The sequence below is a fragment of the Benincasa hispida genome, chromosome 6 (assembly GCF_027475165.1).
Source record: "Benincasa hispida cultivar pf3 chromosome 6, pf3_genome.v1.1, whole genome shotgun sequence".
Lineage (NCBI taxonomy): Eukaryota > Viridiplantae > Streptophyta > Magnoliopsida > Cucurbitales > Cucurbitaceae > Benincasa > Benincasa hispida.
The window spans coordinates 9120266-9143861 of NC_143483.1; the positions used below are offsets into that span (position 1 = coordinate 9120266).

A 23596-nucleotide genomic window follows, 5' to 3' on the forward strand; every position below is an offset into this window, starting at 1 on the left:
ATAATTTATCCATTTTTCTTAAGAAAAATAAATAAATTTCATTGATAAATAAAATAAATAAATAAGAACTCCGAACATCTAAAGATGAATTACAAAAAGCCTTTCCTATTTGAAATCAAGGAAGAAGAAAAACTATAATAATACTTTGCACAAATATATATCCCATAAATTTAAGCTTGTCCAACTTTGGACTCGTTGAGGTGCGGCCCTGCCCTAGAGCTTTCTGGTACTCCATGTCATTTGTAACAAATAATGTGTGAGTGTGACAATAAGAAAAAGTAATGGGAAGTGGCATTCTGCTGATATCATCTACGTATGATTTTATCACTTCGTCCCTGAGATGCATCCCACGTAGCTGGGCCTATCAAGGAACTCGATCCTCGATTTTCCATCACTTGATCCTCGATTACTCATCACATGATCCTTGATGCACGGTCACTCAATACCCGGATGCATGGTAACTCAATACGTGTGCAATTAAAATGTGTATACTCGATTATAGCCACGTCATACTCGATACTCGATTAACGTATACTCGATCATTTTGAATTTTTTGAATTCTTAACCTATTTGAAGTCCATTATTTTACCACTTCAACTCGTATCTCAGACTATTCTATCTCATCTTTTGATTTTATATCCCTCAACGACTGCACCTCTACACTCGAAACTCTCTCGATTCTCTCTACATCAGGTAACATTATTCTCTTTGTTTATATATTGGCATTATTCGTCTCTTTGTTTGTTATATTTTGTCATCATGCACTTGCATGTTCCTCGATACTTGACCAATACGATTTTCATTTCAGTTTTCATATCTTGCATGTTTGGCTAGAGCTCGATTTTTTTTTCATTTTTGTTTTCATATTTCTGGTATTTCGAATCGTCTAGAGTTTAAGATTTAAGTAGGATAAGTCATGAAGGTGGAAAATCAAACCGAATGCTCGATAACCGACCATTTAGTCACATGTAATGTAGCAAGTAAGGGTCACTCTGTAGCATATATCCTGTATCGGGTATTGAGCAATCACGTATCGTGTATCGTATATCGAGTATCGAGTATCGCGCATCAAGTATCATACACTGAGTATCGAGTATTAAACAAAATGCTTAATTTCTCGTGTTCTTTGTTATTCAGTGCAGTATGACTAGACAATTCAAGATTCCTCCTTAGGATCAATTTTTAGGCCAAGCGACCAGCCTATCCTCTCACATTGGGATGACTAACAAGATTGTGAAAGAGAAACTTACTCCCACTCAGCTTGCCTCTTCAAGAAGATAGTATTTGGGCGATTCGTGGACATGAATATTATCTTTAGCAGTTCATTAATCCACTGCATTCTATTGAAGAAGGTTGTAGATGATAGGAATAATTCAATGACCTTTGATTTGAATGGTACGATTGTTACATTCTCCAAAATCAAAGAATTGGTTAAGGTTCGTGAGCGGAATGGGGATCATACCCAAATCCCAATTTTATAGAATCATTATGCAACAAAAGAAAAAAAAATTAGAGCGTGCTAAATGGAAATTGAGAAAAGAGAGATAAGGAGGACTCACCCTTGAAAATTCGATCTTCACGTATGATTCCTTCTCCAAAATGGCCACGAACTCGAAATCCTAATTGCCACCACCACAAAAGCTTCCCCTGTATTCTCTAGGATGAGAATCCAAGGAGTTGTGGACTTTTGGTATTTTGGAAGAGAATGAGTGGGATTAAGAGAAGGAAAGGGTGAGAACTTGAGAATTTTTTCTGGATTTCTTCTATCAGTTTTTCACAGAGTTCTCTGTAAAAACTCAAACATGGAAGAAATAGAAAAATCAACATATATGCTCACCACTCACACACGCACGTTGTACAGAGAAAAGGGGCGAGGACTCTCAAGATAATTTTTCAAAAAATTTAAAATAAATAAAAAAATATATTTTGATAAAACATTAATATATATTTATATGATAAACACTATATCATATAATATATATTAAACTATATGATACGTCAAATATAACATATAACCTATAGTTTAATATCGTACCAAATACAATATAATCTATAGTTTAATTCTCTCATTAATGCATGTCATTTATACTAAATTTAATTATATGAATCCAATTCACATAATTAATGCTTGAATCATATTCAAATATTTATTTTCTTTCAGATAAACTTTATATTATAACGTATCAAATACATTATAGTAATTATATCATATATAATTAAATTAAAATAAAATATATCACATACAATTAATTTCCTCAATTAATTTGAACAATTCAAATTAATCCAAAATTGATTCTCATTTAATCCCTGTTGAGCTACAAAGGGGACCTCATGGACATGTAGCTTGAAGTTTCAATGGTACTTAAATAATTAATTAAACTCCTTTAATTATATTATTCAACATCCATTAACTGTCGGACATTCACTAAAGACCGATAATTACACTCTTCGCAGTACAAATATATTTTTGTGTCCATTGTGTTGGGATTGGTGTCCTAATTCTCTTAGAGTCTCGTAGTTTGTAATATATACACATTGTTCTGAATAAAATAAGAGTTATTTCATTCTGGCATTTACTCATATCCAATAAACAAAGCTCCATGGTTATCATATGTAAACTTAAGCATGTATATGAGATATACAAGTGGATCACACCTTAAGTGATAACCTAAATAGGTCTGTAGTATAAGGATTAAGGTGGGATACCTGATCCTGGTGACACTACGGATACGGCTTGCTTTGTAGAGGTTTGCAAGTGTTGTGAACTACTACAGATGGTAGATCCTGACCATTCATGTAGAGACATGCGAGTGGGGGTGTCCTATACAAAGAGTTTGTATAAGACCGGACCACGAGATGATTCGTCTCTGTATATAACGCCGTTGATACTAGAGACTTACATCTCACCTAAATGACCATAGGTGACATGACCTTAATCCTGAGTGTTTTGGGAACTCCTGCCTTTGAGGGAGGTCATTTAGTTAGTATGGGTGAGAATGACTAGATTGCCAACTCAACATGTTTACCTTTTTGGGGACTTGTCTGATTTGGGAGCTAGAAACTCAGTTGCACAAGATGGAATTCACTCCTTCCCCGGAGCAAGGTAAGTAGATAGATTACTCTTTTAAGGGATGATTCCGGGGCTTAAACATAGTGGCCACAACTTCTCTTTAGAAGAGAGGACTCGGTTATAGTAAGACTATGATTTATGTTCATTAGAGGGACCAGTGGTACTTAAGAAGTTAGATGTAACTACAGGGACATAACGATTATTGGCCGAGCTATAATTACAAGCGATCTGTGAAGGATTATTGAACTGTTGATTGGTTCAGATGGACATATAGTAAGGAGAGTTCAGTTGTCAATCTTTAGTGGAGTGTTTGGCAGTTAACGGATGGTGAATCCCGTGACTAAAGAGTTTAGACAGTTATTCACGTACCGTTGGAGCGTCGAGCTACAGGTCCATAAGGTCCCCTTGGTAGCTTAATGGATGAGTTGAGGATCAGTTCTTGGTGCTGATTTGAAATGTTCAAATTGACAAGAGGTAATTCGATTATATATATATGATCGGTGTGGTGTATGAGATACATCGAGTGGAGGATTTATGTAAATGAGATTTACATTAAGTGCCATGAAATAGAAAAAGAGCTATGGTTTATATGTTTCATGAGATGAAATATTAAAACCATAGGTTATAAATATACTATGTTAAGTTGGTTATCATATATATTTATAATAATATTAATTATTGGATAATTATCTGTTTTTCTCTAATAACCAATTGAGTGGGAGGTTATTGGTGGTTTCATGATAACCGTGAGATAAAAGGAAAAATGTTTTCCTAAATTTAGTAGTTGTTGATTTGAGATTTCCATTCTCCAAAAGTTTTCACGGTTAGCTGTCAAGTAAATAAGATTTATTAAACAACAACTTGGAAAGACTAAACGATCGTGGAGTGTTTCTGTACGGTAGTCATTCAGCTGGCCAATTAGCTAAACGATTGCATAACTTTTGTTAGACGATTAGGCATCGTCTATACAATAGACCTTGTCATCCCCCACTTGCTCAATCATTTACACGATTGTCCTTTCTCCATTCTTTGCCTCTAACCAAGTCCACACAGAGTCCACACTTCTGGATTCTCACACCCAGAATATCAAGGTAGCCATTGTGGTGTCATACTCAACTCGACATAGTCAAGGTTATCTGGAGGCCGTTCGTGTGGAGTCCGTTGTGTTCGTGATTTTGGAGATCGTAGTGTTTGGTATTGTTGTGAACGAGCATTCGTGATCAAAGATGTTAAAGTTGAGTCTTCAAATGTATGTATAATTATATCCCTTGATCTGTAGTAAAGCATGCTGTAATTTCGTTTTGTGCATAGCATGTAGTTTCCGTTTCTTGATTGTAATTGTTAATGTTCATATACGAATGAAATTTGGAACGATAATTCCACAGCTCATGGAAATCCTCATGTCTGATTTCCTTCACATTTGATATAACCAATCAACAGTGCAATGACCATTCACAAATTGCTCGTAAGTATAGCTAGGCCAAAATTATCATTTTGCCCCTGTAGTTACATCTAAATCCTTAAGTACCACTGATCCCACTAATGAACAACAAGTCATAGTCCAACTATGACCAAACCCCTCTAGGGCCAGGAGAGGGCGTGGTGCCACATTGTTCAAGCCTTGGAATCAGCCCTTAAGGGAGCAATTTATCTACTTTCCTCGATGTTGGAGAAGTAGTGAATTCCTCTTGTGTAGCTGTGTTCCTAGCTCCTCAATCAGACGAATCCCCAAAATGGTAGACTTGTTGAGTCGACGATCTAACCACTCTCACTCATACAAATCAAAGGTCTGCCTTTATAGGTAAAGTTTACAAATCACCCAGGATTCGGGTCATGTCACCTATGATCATTCTAGTGAAATGTAAGTCTCTATTATGAATCGTGTTATATAATGAGACTAGTCATTTCGTGGTCTGGTCTTATATAAACTCATTTGTATAGAATACCCATACTCACATGTCTCCACATGAATGATCAAGATCATACCACTTATAGCACTTTACAATAAGTATAATATTTACAAAGTTGGTCATACTCGTAGTGTCACTAGGATAAGGTATCCAACCTTATCCATCTACCACAGACCATTTAGGTTATCACTTAAACATGATCCACATGTTTGTCTCTACATACATGTTTAAGTTACAAAAGATAACCTTGGATGTTAGTTATTGGTTTGTGGGTTTAATGCTACTAAATGTCAAATAAAACATCTCATATTTCATTAAATAAATAAAATGTTTGTACAGTATAATTACAAACTACAGGACCTTACGAGATTTAGGGCATCAACCTTAATACAAACAAGACTTCCGATTAGTGATGGGATTATGGCGGTCACCTAATCCAATAGTTGTGAGGAGGGGTGAGACACTTGGATCATTGCGTAGTAGGTACTTCAAGAATGATTTTGTGGGGGACATTCACATTGGTACCTTAGGGACAATGTAAAAAGAGATGGAGTTTGATAACAACTTGGATGTTGTGAAGATGACATTGGTCTATTACACTGAATTGGGTATGATGGGGAAGGAGAAACGAGCGTCAATGCTAATAAGATATTATTAATTGATGTGGAGGATTTGGATTACTTTAATTCCATGGATTGGGAAATCGTCCTATGGGAGAGGACTTTACTTGGACTACAAAGAGGATTGAGTTGCAAGACAGATAATTAAAAAAAAAAAAAAAGGTTCAAGAACAACAAGAACTACATTGTCAAGTACAACCTACCGGAGTTTCCTCATACATTCTAGGTAATATCCATTCATTGGCCATATGAGATCTACTTATTTTAGTTACAATATGACTTATTGTTTATTCTTATTTTATAATTATTTATGAATTATGGTAGGTGAAGGCATACGAGATCATATCAACGTTTGTCGAAAAAGTTGCAACCTGATTGAATAGACATGTCGTACCTTAATTCCTGAGGTAGGAGTGTGCATACTCACGGTCGACCAAAACAATACAACATCAACAACATTAGCTACACTCTATGTAGGGATCGAATCCCGAGCAAAAGCGTATGAACGTCTTACAACTCGAAAACTTATTTTTGAATAAACAAAAATAGTGTTCTAAAACCGAACATATGGAGGATAAACATATGAAATAACATGCTTTAGAGAAAGGAAACTAAGAGGGAACCATTCTTATCTTTGAAGATTCTCGAGCTCCACGAAAAATCCCCTCTATCTTGGCACGAACTTCTTCTCGATCGAACTAGAACACAACCACGAGAATAACCTTGTTATTTTCAAGAATTCTAATAAAAGGATAGATGTTATCCAACTAATTGGAAGAGAAATAGGTAGAGCGATTTCTCTTAGAGAGTAAAGAGAGGATTTGTGTTTTTGTGGCTAGGGTAAATTTCACTCAAATGAAAATCTTACCTTAAAAGGGCTATAAGGTAGAATTTATATGGAGAATGGTTAACCCTTTCTCCAAGTCGTTCCATATTTACCCTTGTGCTTGATTAATTAAATAACGTTTATTTAATTAATTAGCATATTTATTAAATAACCATCTATACATTAAATCCAATTTAATGTATATATTTAATTAACATAAATAAACATCGTATGTTTATATGCATCACCTCTCTATTAATTTAATTAATTAATTCTTCATGAATCTAATTCACTCGAGTTAAATATTTGAATCTCATTCAAATATTTCTCTCCAACTTAATTTAAATTATAGATCACATCCATAATCAATTACATATTAATCACATTAATATAAAATTTCCTCAAATTGATTTGAACAATTCAAATCATTCCTCTTTAATATTCTTTAATGAGCTACCAAGGGGACCTGGTGGATCTGCAGATCAGAAGCTCCAACGATATAAGATTAATTAGCTTAACTCATTAACCAAATTAATCAATATTCATTAATTGCGGGTACACTCCACTAAAGACCTACAACTATACTCTTCTCACTACATATATATTTCTGTGTCCATGGATATAGACCAATAATAGCAAGTTAGTTCTTCACGAGTGTCCATAACACCAACTGGATCAAATTATTGTTTTACCCTTGGGTTACATCTGTATCCTTAAGTACCAGTGCTTCTCTAATGAACAACCTCTTTATGGTCCAACCAATAAATAGAAATCCCTCTTTGGCCAATGAGAGGGTAGGGTTCTTTGTTCAAGTCCCGGAGATACTACTTAAAGGAACACTCATTTACTTACCCTTAATTCAGGAAAGAGTGAATTTCATCTTGTATTATTATGTTCCCAACTTCTCACTCGGTCTTGTACCCAAAATGGTATGCTTATTAAGTCGAAAAACTGGCCACTCTTACCTATACAAATCAAAGAACAATTCCTCGTGAACAGGAGTTCATAATACACTTAGGATTAAGACTAAGTTACCTAGTCATCCAATTGAAATAGGAACCAAATTAGTTAACGGTGTAACATCTAGTGGTTACTATTTCACGGCCTGGTCTTATGCAAACTCATGGCATAGGACACCCTCATTTGCGTGTCACCTACATGAACGTGTTGGATCATTGCATTTGTATCAAATACAAAGTGGGCCGTATTCATAGTGTCACAAGGATAAGGTACTCAACCTTATCCCTATATTATAGACTCTTTAGGCTATTTTTTGAACATTGATCCTTATATGACTCCACATACAATTCAAGACTCATAAGACAACTTTTGATATTAGTTTATTGGATTTAGGGTCATTTAAGACAAAATAGAATACAACATAATCAATAATATTTATTGAATTAACATCGATAACTCTTTATTGATGATGGTCAATTGATGACATTTACTATCTACAAGTTTTAGGGCATAAAACCCAACACTCTGTCCACGTTCTGAGGCGAATACGGGGTTAGGGCATTCTCCAATTGTTGTTTTAAGGTTCGTCATGAACCACTTCAGGGCTTGGTCATTCTCACTATAAACAATTACATATGCCAGTGGACACAGTTGGTTGTTACTATCCATTACAACACCAACTAACATTGTTCCCTTGTACTTACCCTTTAAATGAGTACCATTTATAATGACCATGGGTCGACAACTCTTAAAACCTCTTAAACACGCACCTAGTGTTGGGTTTTATGTCCTAAAAACTCGCAGTTTGTAAAATAATAAACATTTTCTATTATCAATATACTTGTTATTGATCTCATAAATTGCATAAAAGCCTAAATCCAATAAACTAAGACCCATGACTATTGTATGAGTACTTGAAATTTATGTGGAGACATAAGGGTAGATCGGGTTCGAGTAAATAGTCAAAATGATCTATGGTACATGAATGAGGTTGAGTACCTTATTCTAGTAACACCATTGGATGCGGCCTACTCTGTAGTTGTTACAAAGAGTTGTAAAGTGCTACATACGATGTGATCTTAATTCATACATGTTATGACATGAGGAGTGGGGGCGTCCTATGCAATGAATTTGCATAAGATTAGGACCAAGAAATAAGTCACTCTTACTTTATAACGTTGTTTATTGTTTAAGACTGACTATTTCACCTAGATGACCTAGGTAACTCGATCTTAATCTGAGCTAACTATGAACTCCTGTTTATTCGGAATTGCCCTTAGATTTGCATAGTTGAGGGTTGGCTCAACGGCGCCAGCTCAATAAAACTCCCATTTCAGTACCGGATAGATAGATGGGTACATAGGGTGTAAGATGGAGTTCACACCTACTTGATTTAGGGATACGAGAAAGGTTGTTCTCTCAAGTACTGGATCCAAGTCTTGAACAAGGGACCCCACCCTCTCACTGGGCTGAGAGAATTTGGTTTGATGATTGGATAACAAACCAGTTGTTCATTAGAGGATCAATAGGGACTTGAAGAATAAGACGTAATCTCGGGGGTAAAACATATATTTGACCCAGCCGTTATTACGAATAATCTGTGAAGGGTCGACCTGCTGATTATGGTTAAATCACGTGGATATAGTATATCTATAGTGAGGAGAGTGCAACTCTGGGCTTTAGTAGAATGACCCATTAGTTAACGAATGGAGATTAATCTGGTCTAATGAGTTTAACCAATTAATCTCGGATCGTTGGAGTCCATGATCTGTAGGTTCGCGAGGATCCCCTACTAGCTCGTAACAGACTAGCTCTAGAATAGCGTGATAAGTTAATTTGAATCATTCAAATTAGAATTAAGAGAATTAGTGATTATATGAGATATAATTACATGTTTAATTTGAGAATTAAACGGAATAGGAGAATTTTTATATTTAAATATGATTTAAATATATAAAGATGGATATGTGTTAAAATTAATTTAATATTTGATATTAAATTAATTAAGTTTTATTTAATAATTAATTTATGAAATTAATTAAATTTTCATTTTTAAAATCAAAATTTGATTTTATGATAAAATTAGGAAAAAAAAAAAAAAAAAAACCAAAACACTAAATGGAAAAAAGAGTTTTTCCATTATTCATCTTTGTAGTTACTCACACAAGTATTTGCTTTGGCCTTGTTTTCTCCAAGCATGAGTTGTAACTCATGCAACTCTTTTCTTTGTATGTTGATCTGCAATATAATGAAGAGATTGGAGTGAAAATCGGGCATGCAATCTATAGAGATTTTAAGAGACATTGGGTTTAAAGAAAGAGTTCTCCAGCTAGTTTTTTGCAGTAAGCATTTCTCCTTCTACCCTTGATTCAAGCTTGTTTTGAGTCCCACAACTCAATCTAGAGCACCAAGAGAATAGTGAGAAATATCTTGAGGTGGTCTATATCAAGTTTTGGAGAAGATAGCAGCTAGTGAAGGAGTTTTGAAGAAGTTCTATAAGAGGTATGTCTTGAAACTCACTTGTTTCTGCAAAAGCATGCTTTATATTTTGCCAAAATTAGTGAATTTGAGTGCTTAAATGATCCTTATGCTTCCGCTACTGTTGATATAATCCTACACGTAGTGCCATAAACATGTATTTGAAATATTTTGATTATTCAAGCTCCATCTTAAATACAGTTCTAGGATTTTCTATCTTCAAAGCTTCACCATATGCATGCAAGTTGACATATGATTCCTCTGGCGTCCCCCTTACAAGAGAAAAAGCAGTTTCTCTCGCATGTCATACCTTGTCATAGCTAATATTGACACCGTACTAATGCCATATATCCTCAATAATATGGTGTAGGTTGTCCCCCCGACAATGTCAAACTTGTCCTTCATCAAGTGACCATAAAGAATGTGTTGGCTTGCCTGTGGTCATGACTCAATACTTCAATCGAGCATGTGCGATTGGACGTGCATTTAGTAACAACCCGAGTTTAGGAGGGGTATATGAATGACCGATATCACATCTGAATGAGAGGGATCCTGAGGACATGAAAGTATGGTTAAGAAAGGCTTAAAAGAATTGAAAGTTACTACCTATACCAACAAGGTACACCTTCCTTTTCGGTGGCTCAATCATAAGAACTCCAAAGTTAAGCGTGCTTAGCTTGGAGCAATCCTATGTTGGATGACCTCCTGAGAATTTTTCCAAGGATGCATGTGAGTGGAGGACAAAGCATGTTGAAAGGACTCGTGTTGGTTTATGGGGACAACTTTCACTTCTAAAACGCATTCAAGGTGAGGGAGGATGACATAGCCAGATCGCAGGGGACGCAGGGGAATGTCAGCATTAACCACTCCCTAAAACAACCTAGGTTGGTTGTTCTTCATTCTCAGTCTTTTCCTCTTCTATTGTCATAGTTGGATGTAATACATTTGCTATATTAACATTAATATTGTCGTCTTCCAGTGAGACACCCGATGGACAAACATCATGCTCATTGACATCCGCTCCACACATGGGTTGGTCTTCTCTCTTTGGGTAATCAAATGTTGTCTTGCGATGAATTTCTTCAATTTTCCATCTATTAAGCATACTGGAGGAGAATTAATATCTATTTTATATGTAACCCTCATTATAATCTTCAACTTTGTCTAACTAACTTGCATGATCTCATATACTAGATTTACCAACTCATTATACGTCAATGTGCTCGAAACTAGCAAACCCTTCAAACGGCCTCTAATATAGTGTTCTTCTGTGTCATCTCATATACCACTATAACATAAGAATATATACTTCTCCATTCTTCAAGAAAAACAATACACAAAGTGAGCAGTTAGAAAAATTGGTTACTGTTAAATACTCACTATACTCGATCCTCATTACTCGCTTTTCGCTACTCGTCCCTCAATCCATAGTATTCTTAACTCGATGCTTACTATTTCATAGCTTTCTCTCCCTCATCTTCGTTCACTAAGAGCTACTCGCATGTCTCAGTGTACGCTCACAAACTCACACTCATCTATTCTCTTTGCTACATTCGTATGTCTCACATAACATCGAAAGAGTAAAAAACATGAGCAAAAATGAGGGGGGGGGGGGGACTAGTACATTTACTTACTTAAGGTGTAAAACAATATAGTTAAATGATTTGATTATCTTTATAACTTGATCTCTGTCAGAAAAAAACAGGTTTTGTGAAGTGGGTTTTTTGGAGAGAAGGTAAACTAGATTTTCTCTTTTGTGTTTCAGTTTTGTTTGTTCTTAATAAAAAAAACTACTTCACATTTTAGGAAATTGATTTGAAAGAATAGTGAGAATTCTCAGAAAATTCTCCAATTTGTGTATGTTCATACATAAGCATTAACTCTAGAACAGGTCCTTTAACGAGCGCGAGCAATTCAAAATGATCGAGTATACATTAATCCACTATTGAGTGGCTATGATCGAGTATACACGTGTCGATTGCACATGTATCGAGTGACCATGCATCCGGGTATCGAGTAACCATGCATCGAGGATCATATGATGAGCCAACGAGGATCGAGTGACGGGTAATCGAGGATTGAGTTCCTTGGTAGGCCTAGGCGCACGAGGTGCATCTTAGGGGCGAAGTAGTAAAATCACACGTGGATGTCATCAGCAAAATGCCACTTTCCATTACTTTTTCTACAGATGACCATATTTCATTTATGCCCCCCCAAATGAAGCCATTCGTACAAAAATCCAAAGAAAACGAAGTGACTTGCTAGACTTTTTAAAGTGTTTTGTCTTTTTGGGAAATTGTCAGAAATAACATGTTTAGGTTCTCACCTTACAAAACTAGCACACTTTTTGAAAACTCGTAAAAATAGTTTTTCTCGATCCATCTCGTGCGAGATCGACTACCAAGAATTAGTTAAAAAATCATTTTTTTTCTAACTTCTCGATTGTTTTGGACCTTCTCGATACATCTCGCCTGATTACACACCGAAATTTTCTAATTTTTTTATGTAATATTCCCAAATCTTATATTATTTTCAAATTTTCTCCAAATTTGGTTATGTTTACTAAATATTATATCAAATTATTACATTTTTTTTTTTAAAAAAAAAAATAGCATAATTATGTTTTCACAATTATATGAATTTCCAAAATTCTAAATGGGTTTTCTAATTATCAAAATAGATTTTTCAAATTGATTCAACATTTTTAAGTTTTGGGAAAGATCAAAATTTTCCAAAAATTAGACAGATTTGGGATATATATAGAATCTCGATTTTAATTTTGCCTAAGATTCCATTGAAAAAGCTCAAATATATGAATTTTAGTGTTAACTATGCCAGAAATTTTACCGAGAAATCTCAAATATATAGAATCTTGGTATTATTTTGCCCAAGATTAATACCCAAGTGCACATAATCTTGGTGTATAATCTAGCGAGATGTATGGAGAAAGCACCAAACAATTGATAAGTTGGAAGAATTTGATTTTTTAACTAAAATCTCGTGGTCAATCTCGTTCGAGGGACCGAGAAAAACTATTTTTACAAGTTTTAAAAAAGATGCTAGTTTTGTAAGGTAAAAACTTAAATGGGCTATTTCTGAAAATTTTTCAATCTTTTTCTAAAACTAAAAATAGTGAAGTTCTTTTATATTGCAAATTCTTCTTGTAATCTTCATCATTTTAATAGACATTGTAGTTAAAGATTAAAGGTAGCCCTAACTTTTGGTTAACATACCATATCAACTTTTGTCTCATCCGTTTCAAATAGGTAAAGATCTATTAGAAAAAAGATTGAAAGTTCAAAGATTTATTATATTTTTTTCTTTCATGAAGCCGTATCAAATAAATCCTAAATTTTGTAAATGTACAAATTTATAGCCTCGATTGTATTCGTTGTGCGAATCTTATGAGTTTATTAATTGAATCCTAAAATTTTCTACGCAAATAAGTTTGGACTCTTAGTTAATATTTTCTTTGAAATTCATCAATTATAATCTTTAATTTTATTAATTAGATATTTGAAGAAGTATACATGATGCATTGAAGATTTTCAAATGTAATTTTAAATAAGAGACTAAATTGAATCGCTTCTAAGAATTTATGAGTTTAATTAAAATGATTATAAGTCTCACATAAAAAATGTCAAACAAAATTTGAAATTGTTACACTTATAAAAGTTTATGGTTTGTAAATTGATACTATTATTAATTCATGATTTGAATTGATACAAAGCCCAAAGTTTTAGGATTTAAATTATAAAAGAAAATGTCCTTGAATATTGTACTTTGTGTAAAAAATACTCCTGAATTTTCAAAAATACCCTCGCCGCCGTTAGTTTTGGATGAAAACCATTAATGTTTTGTTTCAAAAATACCTTGAAACTTTCAAAAGTTTAAAAAATACCCTTAACTTAAAAAAAAAAGTTAAAAAATACCTTTACTATTAATATATGAACAAAAATCGTTAATATTTCGTTCCAAAAATAATTTTAGAATTTAAAAAAAAGTTTAAAAATACTCATACCATTAATATGATGATCAACTTGTTTGAAGTTTTCTCAAGTTCAAAAAATGCAATTTGAAAATAAATTATATAGATATCATCATTTTTTTCACATAGATACTTTTATTTTTCAATTAAATTTTTCATTCTTAGCTTATACCAATTCTTTCCACAACCAAGATTTTAAGTTAAATAATAAAATCCGACAAATTCACACAAAATTTCAAAGACAAAATCTCCCTTTAAAACATATCAAAATGATAAATAGTAAAAAAAAAAATGTATTTAGTTATTAACAGACATTCAACTACTAACGTACAACTTTGTTAAAATATTTAAGTTCTTACTATAGTCCATACTTATATTTTCTTAAAAGAATAAATGTTGACAAAGAGGGGACTAAGTGATAAAAAAAATGAACCTTCACATATCTCCACAATGGTATGATATTGTCCACTTTGGGTATAAACCCTCATGACTTTGCTTTTGAAACCACCCCAAAAGGTCTCATTCCCAATGAAAATAATTGTCCTTATTTATATACCCATGACCATTCTCTTCTCTACTAATGTGGGATTTTGTTCGTACTCCTAACAATCCTCTCCTTGAACAAAGTACCACTTTGAGACTCCCTTTGAACAAATCCGTCCACTCCCAGCTATGAGAACTTGCTCTAAATCCCAAGGCACCTCCCGTTCATCTTAAGCAAATTGTTCTTCATCTCGAGACACACCAGTCCCAAGTCAACTTGGTCTTCTATCTTGAGGCACATCTCATTGCAAATAGAGCACATGAGCACGAATGTGGATCACACTTGCTATTATCAAGGTAGGGAAAACCACAAGGTTACCTAGATAGAGCACGAACAAAGCTCATTAAATTTTTTTGTTCATTATTTGAGGATTTCACCCATATAGCTAGGTTTAGACCAAGACTCTGATACCAATTGATAAGGACAACAGACCTCCACATATCTCTACAATGGTATGATATTGTCCATTTTAGGCATAAATCATCATGACTTTGCTTTTGGAACCACCTCAAAAGGTCTCATTCCCAATGAAAATAATTGTCCTTATTTATATACCCACAACCATTCTCTTCTCTAACTAATGTGGGATTTTGTTCGTACTCCTAACAATCCTCTCCTTGAACAAAGTACCACTTTGAGCCTCCCTTTGAACAAATCCGTCCACTCCCAGCTATGAGAACTTACTCTAAATCCCAAGGCACCTCCCGTTCATCTTAAGCAAATTGTTCTTCATCTCGAGACACACCAGTTCATCCCAAGTCAACTTGGTCTTCTATCCTGAGGCACATCTCGTTGCAAACAGAGCACATGAGCACGAATGTGGATCACACTTGCTATTATCAGGGTAGGGAAAACCACAAGGTTACCTAGATAGAGCACGAATAAAGCTCATTAAATTTTTTTGTTCATTATTTGAGGATTTCACCCATATAGCTAGGTTTAGACCAAGACTCTGATACCAATTGATAAGGACAACAAACCTCCACATATCTCTACAATGATATGATATTGTCCATTTTAGGCATAAATCATCATGACTTTGCTTTTGGAACCACCCAAAAAGCCCCATCCTGGAGATAATCGTCCTTACTTACATACCCATGACCATTCCTTAACCAATGTGGGGCTTCGTTTGCACTCCTTATAGTAAGAGGATATTGAAGAAGGGATGAGAGAAAATATATGGAAAATAGAGATGTAAGATGGTATTAAAGATTTCTGTTCATATAAAAGTGATGTAACATAAAAGGTATTTATGCCAAATCCATGGCCAAGCAAGAAAAATCCATCCCTAAAAAGGAGAGATCACTCTCTAAGAGAACCAAACATTCTATATTGAAAGAAAGATCAAAAGCTTACTATTACAACCCTAAATTGTCCATTTATAAAGGGAAATTATTTCAAATGGTAAAACTGTTGAAAATATAGACATCAGTGTCTATCAGCGTCTATCATTGATAATTCTAAAATTTCACTATATCTTGTAAATATTTTTTTTTAATATTTAAAAATGGTCCATTTATAAATTTACAAGAAAATAAGAAAATTAACTAATTAAATACTAATTAATCTAAATTAACAACTACACAAATATTAAACTAATATATATTAATTATTCTATAACTATCCTCATAAAAAAGTAAAGGTATTTTAAAACTTTTTTTTTTAAGTTTAAGAGTATTTCTGAAATTTTTAAAGTATGTTTTATACAAAATACTAACTATTTTCATCTAAAATTAATTGTATTTTTAAATTTATTTAAAAATTTTAAGAGTATTTTTGAAAGAAGAGTACAAAATTTTGGGTATTTTGTATAATTTAGGGGAAAAGAAAAATAGAAAAGAAAAGGAGAAAGGGAGAATATAGGAATGAAAACTGTAACAGAGTCGTCCCTTGTCCGTCCAATATAAATACAGAGCAACTACCACTTCTTCATTAGCCGATTCCAGTTTTTTTTTTTTCCCTTTCTTTTTGGCCCCAAAAACGTATTTATTTTATTTTCTCTCTGTTTTTTTCCTTCGCTTTCTCTTCAACTTAGGGTGTTTCCCTCCCCAAAACTAGGTTTCCGCCCCTAAAATGGTCGCCGATAAGGCTAAAAAATCCAAGTCCGCCGACACACTTGACGTCGATGAAGCTGACCACATTGACGTCGAGCTCGTCCATTATATCGAGAAGTTACAGGAGGTTCAAGACGAACTCGAGAAGGTCACCCTCCCTTCCCCCCCTTTTCTCACTCTTTACTTTCTGCATGCATTTTTCTGCTATTAATTCTGTAGCTGCCTTTGCTGAACTTGAACCTCATTTCCTTGATGGATATGCTATGCTAGCTCAATTTCTTCGGAGGATGTCTTTTTCTGTAGTTTCATATTTCTAATTTTGCTTGCTTCTTTAACTGGGGTCAATTCAAGTTACCTTTTTTGAATTTCTTACATGTTTAGTGTGATGAACATAAGTTGGTTATTCAACAGTATTATACTACCAAGGCTTAACTTTTTATTAGCTTTCTGAGTTGAGGTCCCCCACGGATGGAATCGTGTGATTAGAGCTAATTTTCTTGGGTTACGATTCTTGTATGGAATGAGGGTGGTTTAGGTGTTCTGAAGTATACTTGTGTTAAATTGACTTCAGTCCTAGTTTTTATAATGTGTCAAGTTTTACCCTAAATTCTCTGGGCCAGAAGTATTAGGTTATGATTCACTTGAACAATTTGGTAACTCTTTATCATAAAATTTGACATTTTATGTTAATTATGGATGCCCATTGACATCGACAACTAATTTATTTAGGAAGAAAAATGTACATTTTTTTTTTTTTTTTACTAGGATTTCTAGTTAGGATGTGTCTCGGTGTTTTTAAAGCTCAAGGTGCACTAAAGCAGGGCTTAAGCGCAAGTCACCAAAAAAAAAGTGCGGTTTTTATTTTATTTTATTTATTTATTTTTTTAATTATGAGGTAGACACTAGAAAAATGTAAATAGTAATATATATATATATGAAGGAAACTAGTATGATAAATAATAAGATACAGAAAGCTTAAGAAAATAGAGTTTCTATTTGAGATTGAAAGAACATTCGTGTGTTTCTTTCTTAAAAATTAGGCCTCTATTTAAAAGAAAAAAAGAAGATAGGAAGTTGGACTCAAGGCTCTAAAGCATGCCTCACAAGTCCTAAGGCTTGCGCCTCAACTGGGCTTTATTAAGGGAGCCTCACTTTTTGAAGCGAGGTGCAGAGGCCCGACCTTGGGCCTAAGCACCCCTAGGCACACGACTCAGTGGACTTTCTGAAACACTGAGGCACATTTTTATTTTATTTTATTTTTTTTTTTTGTAAAGGAGTGGTATGATGTTTGCAATGTTCAGATGTAGATTTCCCCTGCCCCACCTTGTTTTCTTGTTGAGGTTTTCGTTCTTTCATCATTTACCTTTCGGTCTTGCTTCTTATCAAAATACCCTTAGTATAATTTTATAATAACATTTATCAAGAATTTGGTTCGTTTTCTTTTTCTCCCTCATTTTTAATATTATTTTCCTGCTTCCATCTCTTGCGAAGTACTTAACTTGGTTAGTGTGCTTGCTTTATGGCTAGATTTTTCTATTTTTGCAATTTTTTTTAATCTTTTATGCAAAACAGTTATGTGTGCATTATAACTATTAATGATTGGTATGATTCCCAAGTTCGATAGAAGTTCTTTCCCGTTCGAGATTTTAAGCAGTTCAGTGTTGGGTCAAAAAATCTGAGTTCTTGTTCTAGGCATGTAAAAATGAGTATAAATCTAGGACTTGATAGGCAGTGCGTACAAGGCATTCATCACCATGGCTATGTTCTGCCAATGTTATGGAAATAATGCAATTTCTTATATATCATTCAATATCTAATAAATAGACTTGTACTTGGCCTTGATTCTTTGCATTCAACAGGTTAATGAAGAAGCAGGTGACAAAGTTTTGGAAGTTGAACAGAAATATAATGAGATAAGGCAGCCTGTCTATCTGAAACGGAATGAAATTATCAAAACTATTCCAGACTTTTGGTTAACTGCTGTTAGTGCTCTGTTTATTTATTGGCGTTTTATATCTGATCTCTGTGCACCTACTTAGTTTATAATTTATTTACTTTTCTTTCCCCCTTCGATGCACTTGACCAATGCTTGATTTTTGCAGTTCTTGAGTCATCCTGCACTTTGTGATCTTTTGTCCGAAGAAGATCAGAAGGTATTTTGCTTTAATCTATTTGATATCTAATTGTGGGTTGGGTGAAAAATGGATACTTTTCTATACTCAATTTATTTTGAAATCCTAATTCGAAGAGACTTCCGTTGTTGTAATAATCAACTGCGTACAAGTAACCAAATATATACTCTCTTAACTGTTGGTCTCTTATTATTGGTGCAGATCTTTAGGCATTTAGATTCTCTTGGAGTGGAGGATCAGAAGGATGTAAAGATGGGCTATTCCATCATGTTTGTAAGCTTCAGCCAACTTGTTTGATTTATGCCGTGTCCATCCATTTTCATCATTCATATTGGCCTATCTGATATCCTTCCCTCAATTGAAGAGTGTGATAATGATCTGTCACTAAACTGCTTAAAATTACAGAATTTCAATGAGAACCCTTATTTTGAAGATAGGAAGCTAGAAAAGACATATACATTCTTTGAAGATGGGGCAATTAAAATTACTGGAACAACAATCAAGTGGAAGGATGGCTCGGTAACAGTTATTTCTATCAAAATAATAATTCTTGTGGTGTTTTATATCAGATTAATGACTGATGGTAATTTTTGTAGGGTGCCTCAAACGGAGTTAATGGTGAGAAAAAAGGAAAGAAGCGACCCCTGGCTGAAGACAGGTTCTTCCTTACCCCTTACATTTGTTATTCCATCCATCTTGAACAAAGTCATAGAACCTCAAGGTTTGACAATGACCTTGGTGCCTCTAGCGAAACTGGGCTTGAAATTATTGTAGTTTTGAAGCTCAATATTTTGAAGATTTTTTTGTTATTTTAAGTTCATAATGATATGATTAATGGATGAACACTTTCCTTGATTGGAATTGATTAAATGTTTGACACATTTAAAATACGCTGCCTTTTCAGTTAATGCTTTTCCTTGAATTGTATGGTAAGATTTACTTTTATGGTTAAGAAGCCACAATTATGATTATGTTAAGAAATAATATCTTCAGTTCAACCGCAGGGCTAAGCAGAAAGATGGGAAAAGGGTGGTTTGTGGCATTTGTTTTTCTTATACATTTCTTATTTAATGTTTACCTAAAGATTCCAAAACTTAGTTTCATTCAAGTCTTTATATCTAATTATTTAATATCGTCCTTCAATTCTATGTTTGAAGGGGTTTGGTTTATTTTGGTTTCTATACTTTCAAAATGTTCCATTTGTTTCTTGTACTTTGAACTTAAGTTCATTTTAGCCTTTATACTTTTAAGAAGTGACCATTTTGTTCCCTTCATTTTCATTTTTATTACATTTTCAAGGGATAAAAATGGTCACTTTTTGAAAAGGACCAAAAGGAACTAAAGTTGAAAGTTGAAAGTTCAAGGACCAAAATAAACATTTTGATAGTATAAGGACTAAAATGAACAAAAGTTGAACGTATAGGGACCAAAATAAACATTTTGGAAGTATAGAGACCAAAATGGACTGTAGCTAAAAATACAAGGACCAAAGTAGTATTTAAAGAAAAAAACGAATTTGTTTTATTCTTGACAGGTGAAATTTATTACACTGTACTAAAAGAAAATTATTCAAAGCTATAATAGATTAATAGTTTTCTGTCAACTATAGTGTAGAATAATATCATTTGAAAATTTTTATATCCATGTATTCAACATAAAGTTTATTTAGTATATTAAAAGGGTATTTAAGGAAGAAACTTCTGTTTTTCCAATAGGTGCTGATGTAATGTGTTACCTAGGGTTGACAACGGGACCGGGGCGGGGCGGGGGGCATCCCCCGTCCTCGGCCCCGTAGGGGAAATTGTCCCCCATCCCCGCCATTTGAAGGCGGGGACAGGGGTGGGGAGTCCCCGCGGGGCCCCATTCGTGGCAGACTTCAACGGAGGGGAGGGATGAGCGAGAGGGGAGAGATGAGCTCGCGAGAGCGAGAGGGGAGGAATGAGCAAGAGCGAGAGGGGAGGGATGAGCAAGAGCGAGAGGGGAGGGATGTTTTGTTGCAGATTGCAGAGAGCGAGAGGGGACTGGGGAGGGGATAAAAATATATATATAAATTCGGGGTTGGGGATTAATCGGGGTCGGGATCGGGGCGGGGATACTGTCCCCATCCCCGCCCCGTCCCCGGACGGGGCCCCGAATAAATTCCCCGGTTTGACCCCATCCCCGGTCAAACCGGGGAATCCCCGCCCCGTCAGGTTTTTTTGCCAACCCTTGTTATCGTTATGTTGTTACCCTAATACAATGATTTATTCTTTCATATCCTCGGTGATTTTTCTTTGTCAAATAGAAACGTCAAAGTCAGTAACAGCTTACTCCACTTTTCCTCTTGTGGTTTCTTGTTTTAATTTAAATTTAGCATATTAATTCTCTGTATTGCTCATCAATATTGATGTTTGGCAGCTTCTTCAGTTGGTTTGGTGAAACCGAACAAAAAGATATCACTGAGCTTCATGATGAAGTAAGTTTGAACATCTGTCTGCCCCTTAACATAATTATATAAATGCTCGGCTTGTAAATGCAATAATGTCTTGTCTGTTGGTTTCTTTGTGTACTCCTGTTGAGTGTTAACTGGTACAGTTCCTTTTCTAGCCATTTAAATTCCTGCTCCAATTAGATATTACTATTGTGCCAACCTTGTGGAGAAAAAAGCTAGATATATATAACTCAGTTGCTTTAGTTTGTACTTACGTGCTTGGTTTCTTGACTTAAAATGCAGGTAGCAGAGATAATTAAAGAGGACCTATGGCCCAATCCCTTGAAATATTTCAACAATGTAATCTCCATTTACTTTGCCTTATATCTCTTTTCCTATTCTTTGAGCCCATTCATTTTATTTCACTTGCAGTGTTCTGAATTTCACTACCTTCTTTGGATTACTTCTTCTTCCTTGTTTCTGGATGTTCCTCTTTCAATTATAGATAATTAGATTCCTATTCATAGTTGTATTTTGGGCTCTTTCTTCTTCTTCTTCTTCTTCTTCTTCTTTTTTAAAGGGTTATTGTCTCTTGTTGTTTTAATGGAAGTCTTAGTTCCTCCAAGCAAGAAAAATGAGGTTTCTTCTGATTTCTTTTCAGGATATTGATGAAGATGAAGACAACGACTCTGAGGCAGAAGATGAGGTAAACAAGATTAAATTTCACTTTAACCATTGCACTCAAATACATCGATGTGTTTTTGGGTTTTATCTCCTGCTCTCTTCCCATTCCTGAGTCACCCCGGCATACATCTTTTAGGCAATCATTCCTGAGCCTTCATCATCTAGTAAACTAAAAGTGATGAGAAAGTTATAAGTTTCTAAAACCTGTTGAGTGTTAAAATATTGTACTTGGTTGGTCCAAGTCCAAGTCTATGTTTTGCAACTTCATTGTTGCTTAAAACTGTCCTGCATATCTAGCCTAGCTAAAAGTTCAAAAGTAATCATTCAACTTTGGATGATGCATGTATAGGAAAATGGAGATGAAGATGATGACGAAGATGGTGAAGAGTGAAACCTAGAGGACAAACCCATGTTAGACACCTCTTAGGTACTTTTTTTTTGGCTCTTTTCTTATTCCTGTTAACATAGGATATCAATTGTTCCAATCTGTGATACTTGTTAAAGCACTATTACCATATTTATACATCAATGTACTATTTATCTTTTAGGCTATTTTAGCCTCCCATATCATTTAATACACAGCCCCATCATTTCATGAGACTTTTACATTTCTTCTCATACCATTGTTGCTGGAAAAGGACTCATCACAAAGCCCCACCTAGTTGGCCTAGTGGTCAATAAAGGCAAAATAACAAGTGCTTAGAGAGAATGAGTTCTAGCTTCCAGTGATCATCTCCACCTACCTAGGAAAGCCCTACAAAATTTAATTGGCTGCCAAATGTAGTTAGGTATGGTGGTGATTTTTACGAGTATGGTCAAAGTACACGGGAGCGAGATAATTAATAATAGACATTACAGTTAGTAATTTTTCAGTATTCTGCCAAACACTCCTATCATTAATGCAGGTATTTTATGGTACTTGCGGATAATCCTTTTATTGTGTCCTTTTTCAAATTCCATTCCAAGTCATTTTTGATAGGTAGGTGGTATCTGAGAGCTTAGACAATTCTGCTTTGACTATTTCCCAGCAGTATAAATAACAGGGCTAATACCGTTGATCCTTTAGGAAAATGGTTACCTGTAATTGGTTGCACATTTCTTTTTTAAAAAAAATGTTAATATTATTTTTTCTTGATGACTTAGTAATTTATTAATCGCACTGATTAGACTTCTCTAAGTTTTTCTCCATTTTTATCAAAGAAGATTAAAATAACAAAAGTTTACCTTATTTTTTTATTTTTTAAAATTCCTCTTTTAAAAATGTTACTCCACTAAATGAGTCTTAGTCTGGTTGAATGATGGGCTTGGGGCATAATATTCAGGTCACTGAACTTTGAAGTATAATTTTGTTTAAAAAATCATTGAGCTATTTTCCAATTTTTATTTAAGAAAAAGGTTATTGGTGAGTTAAAAACCAAGTAAGAATTTCCGAATCTAATTTGAAAAAATTCCATGTTCAAGTTCTCACGGTTAAACTACAAAATTAGTTTGAATTTTCTTAATCTATTCGTTGAATTTATTTAATTTTTTGGTCATTGAAATCCTTAATCATTAATGCGAGATAATAATCTTCTGATTTTTGTTTTTTATTTTGAGATAAGCAATCGAAGTGCACGTACCAACTCATTCTAAAATTAATTTTAATGGTTAAATTATAAGTTTTTGTTTTTGAAGTTTCAAATTTGTATCTATAGGGTTCCTATTTAAAAGTGTCTAATGGGTTGGTAAAATTTTAATTTCGTATCCAAATTTAAGTTTTGGTTGACGATCTAAATTTTGTTTTATATTTTCACAATTCATATTTCATTGATTTCAGTAAATATAAGTAAAGATGAAAACGTTTAAAAATATAATATAATATTACAAGTACAATTTTTCTTAATATAAGTCATGTTTTAAATTTTCAGTTGTCACCCT

At 34.2% G+C, this 23596-nt stretch overlaps 1 protein-coding gene across 1 annotated transcript; it reads left to right on the forward strand.

Annotated features, from left to right (window-relative positions):
• Positions 1-16217: 16217 nt before the first annotated feature.
• Positions 16218-22231, forward strand: LOC120079041 (NAP1-related protein 2-like). The gene is made up of 10 exons (XM_039033225.2): positions 16218-16601; positions 18313-18435; positions 18556-18606; positions 18787-18858; positions 18991-19104; positions 19182-19243; positions 20983-21040; positions 21299-21355; positions 21657-21701; positions 22029-22231. The coding sequence occupies exons 1-10, from the start codon at positions 16473-16475 to the stop codon at positions 22068-22070; spliced, it is 753 nt and encodes a 250-aa protein (XP_038889153.1). The 5' UTR covers positions 16218-16472; the 3' UTR covers positions 22071-22231.
• The last annotated feature ends 1365 nt before the right edge of the window (positions 22232-23596 follow it).

Excerpts from the sequence above, each read along its gene's own strand:
- LOC120079041 (XM_039033225.2), top strand. The coding sequence starts at position 16,473 with ATGGTCGCCGATAAGGCTAAAAAATCCAAGTCCGCCGACACACTTGAC. Across the intron at positions 18,859-18,990 it reads TGGGCTATTCCATCATGTTT|AATTTCAATGAGAACCCTTA; the intron begins GTAAGCTTCAGC and ends TTAAAATTACAG. Across the intron at positions 21,356-21,656 it reads CCTTGAAATATTTCAACAAT|GATATTGATGAAGATGAAGA; the intron begins GTAATCTCCATT and ends ATTTCTTTTCAG.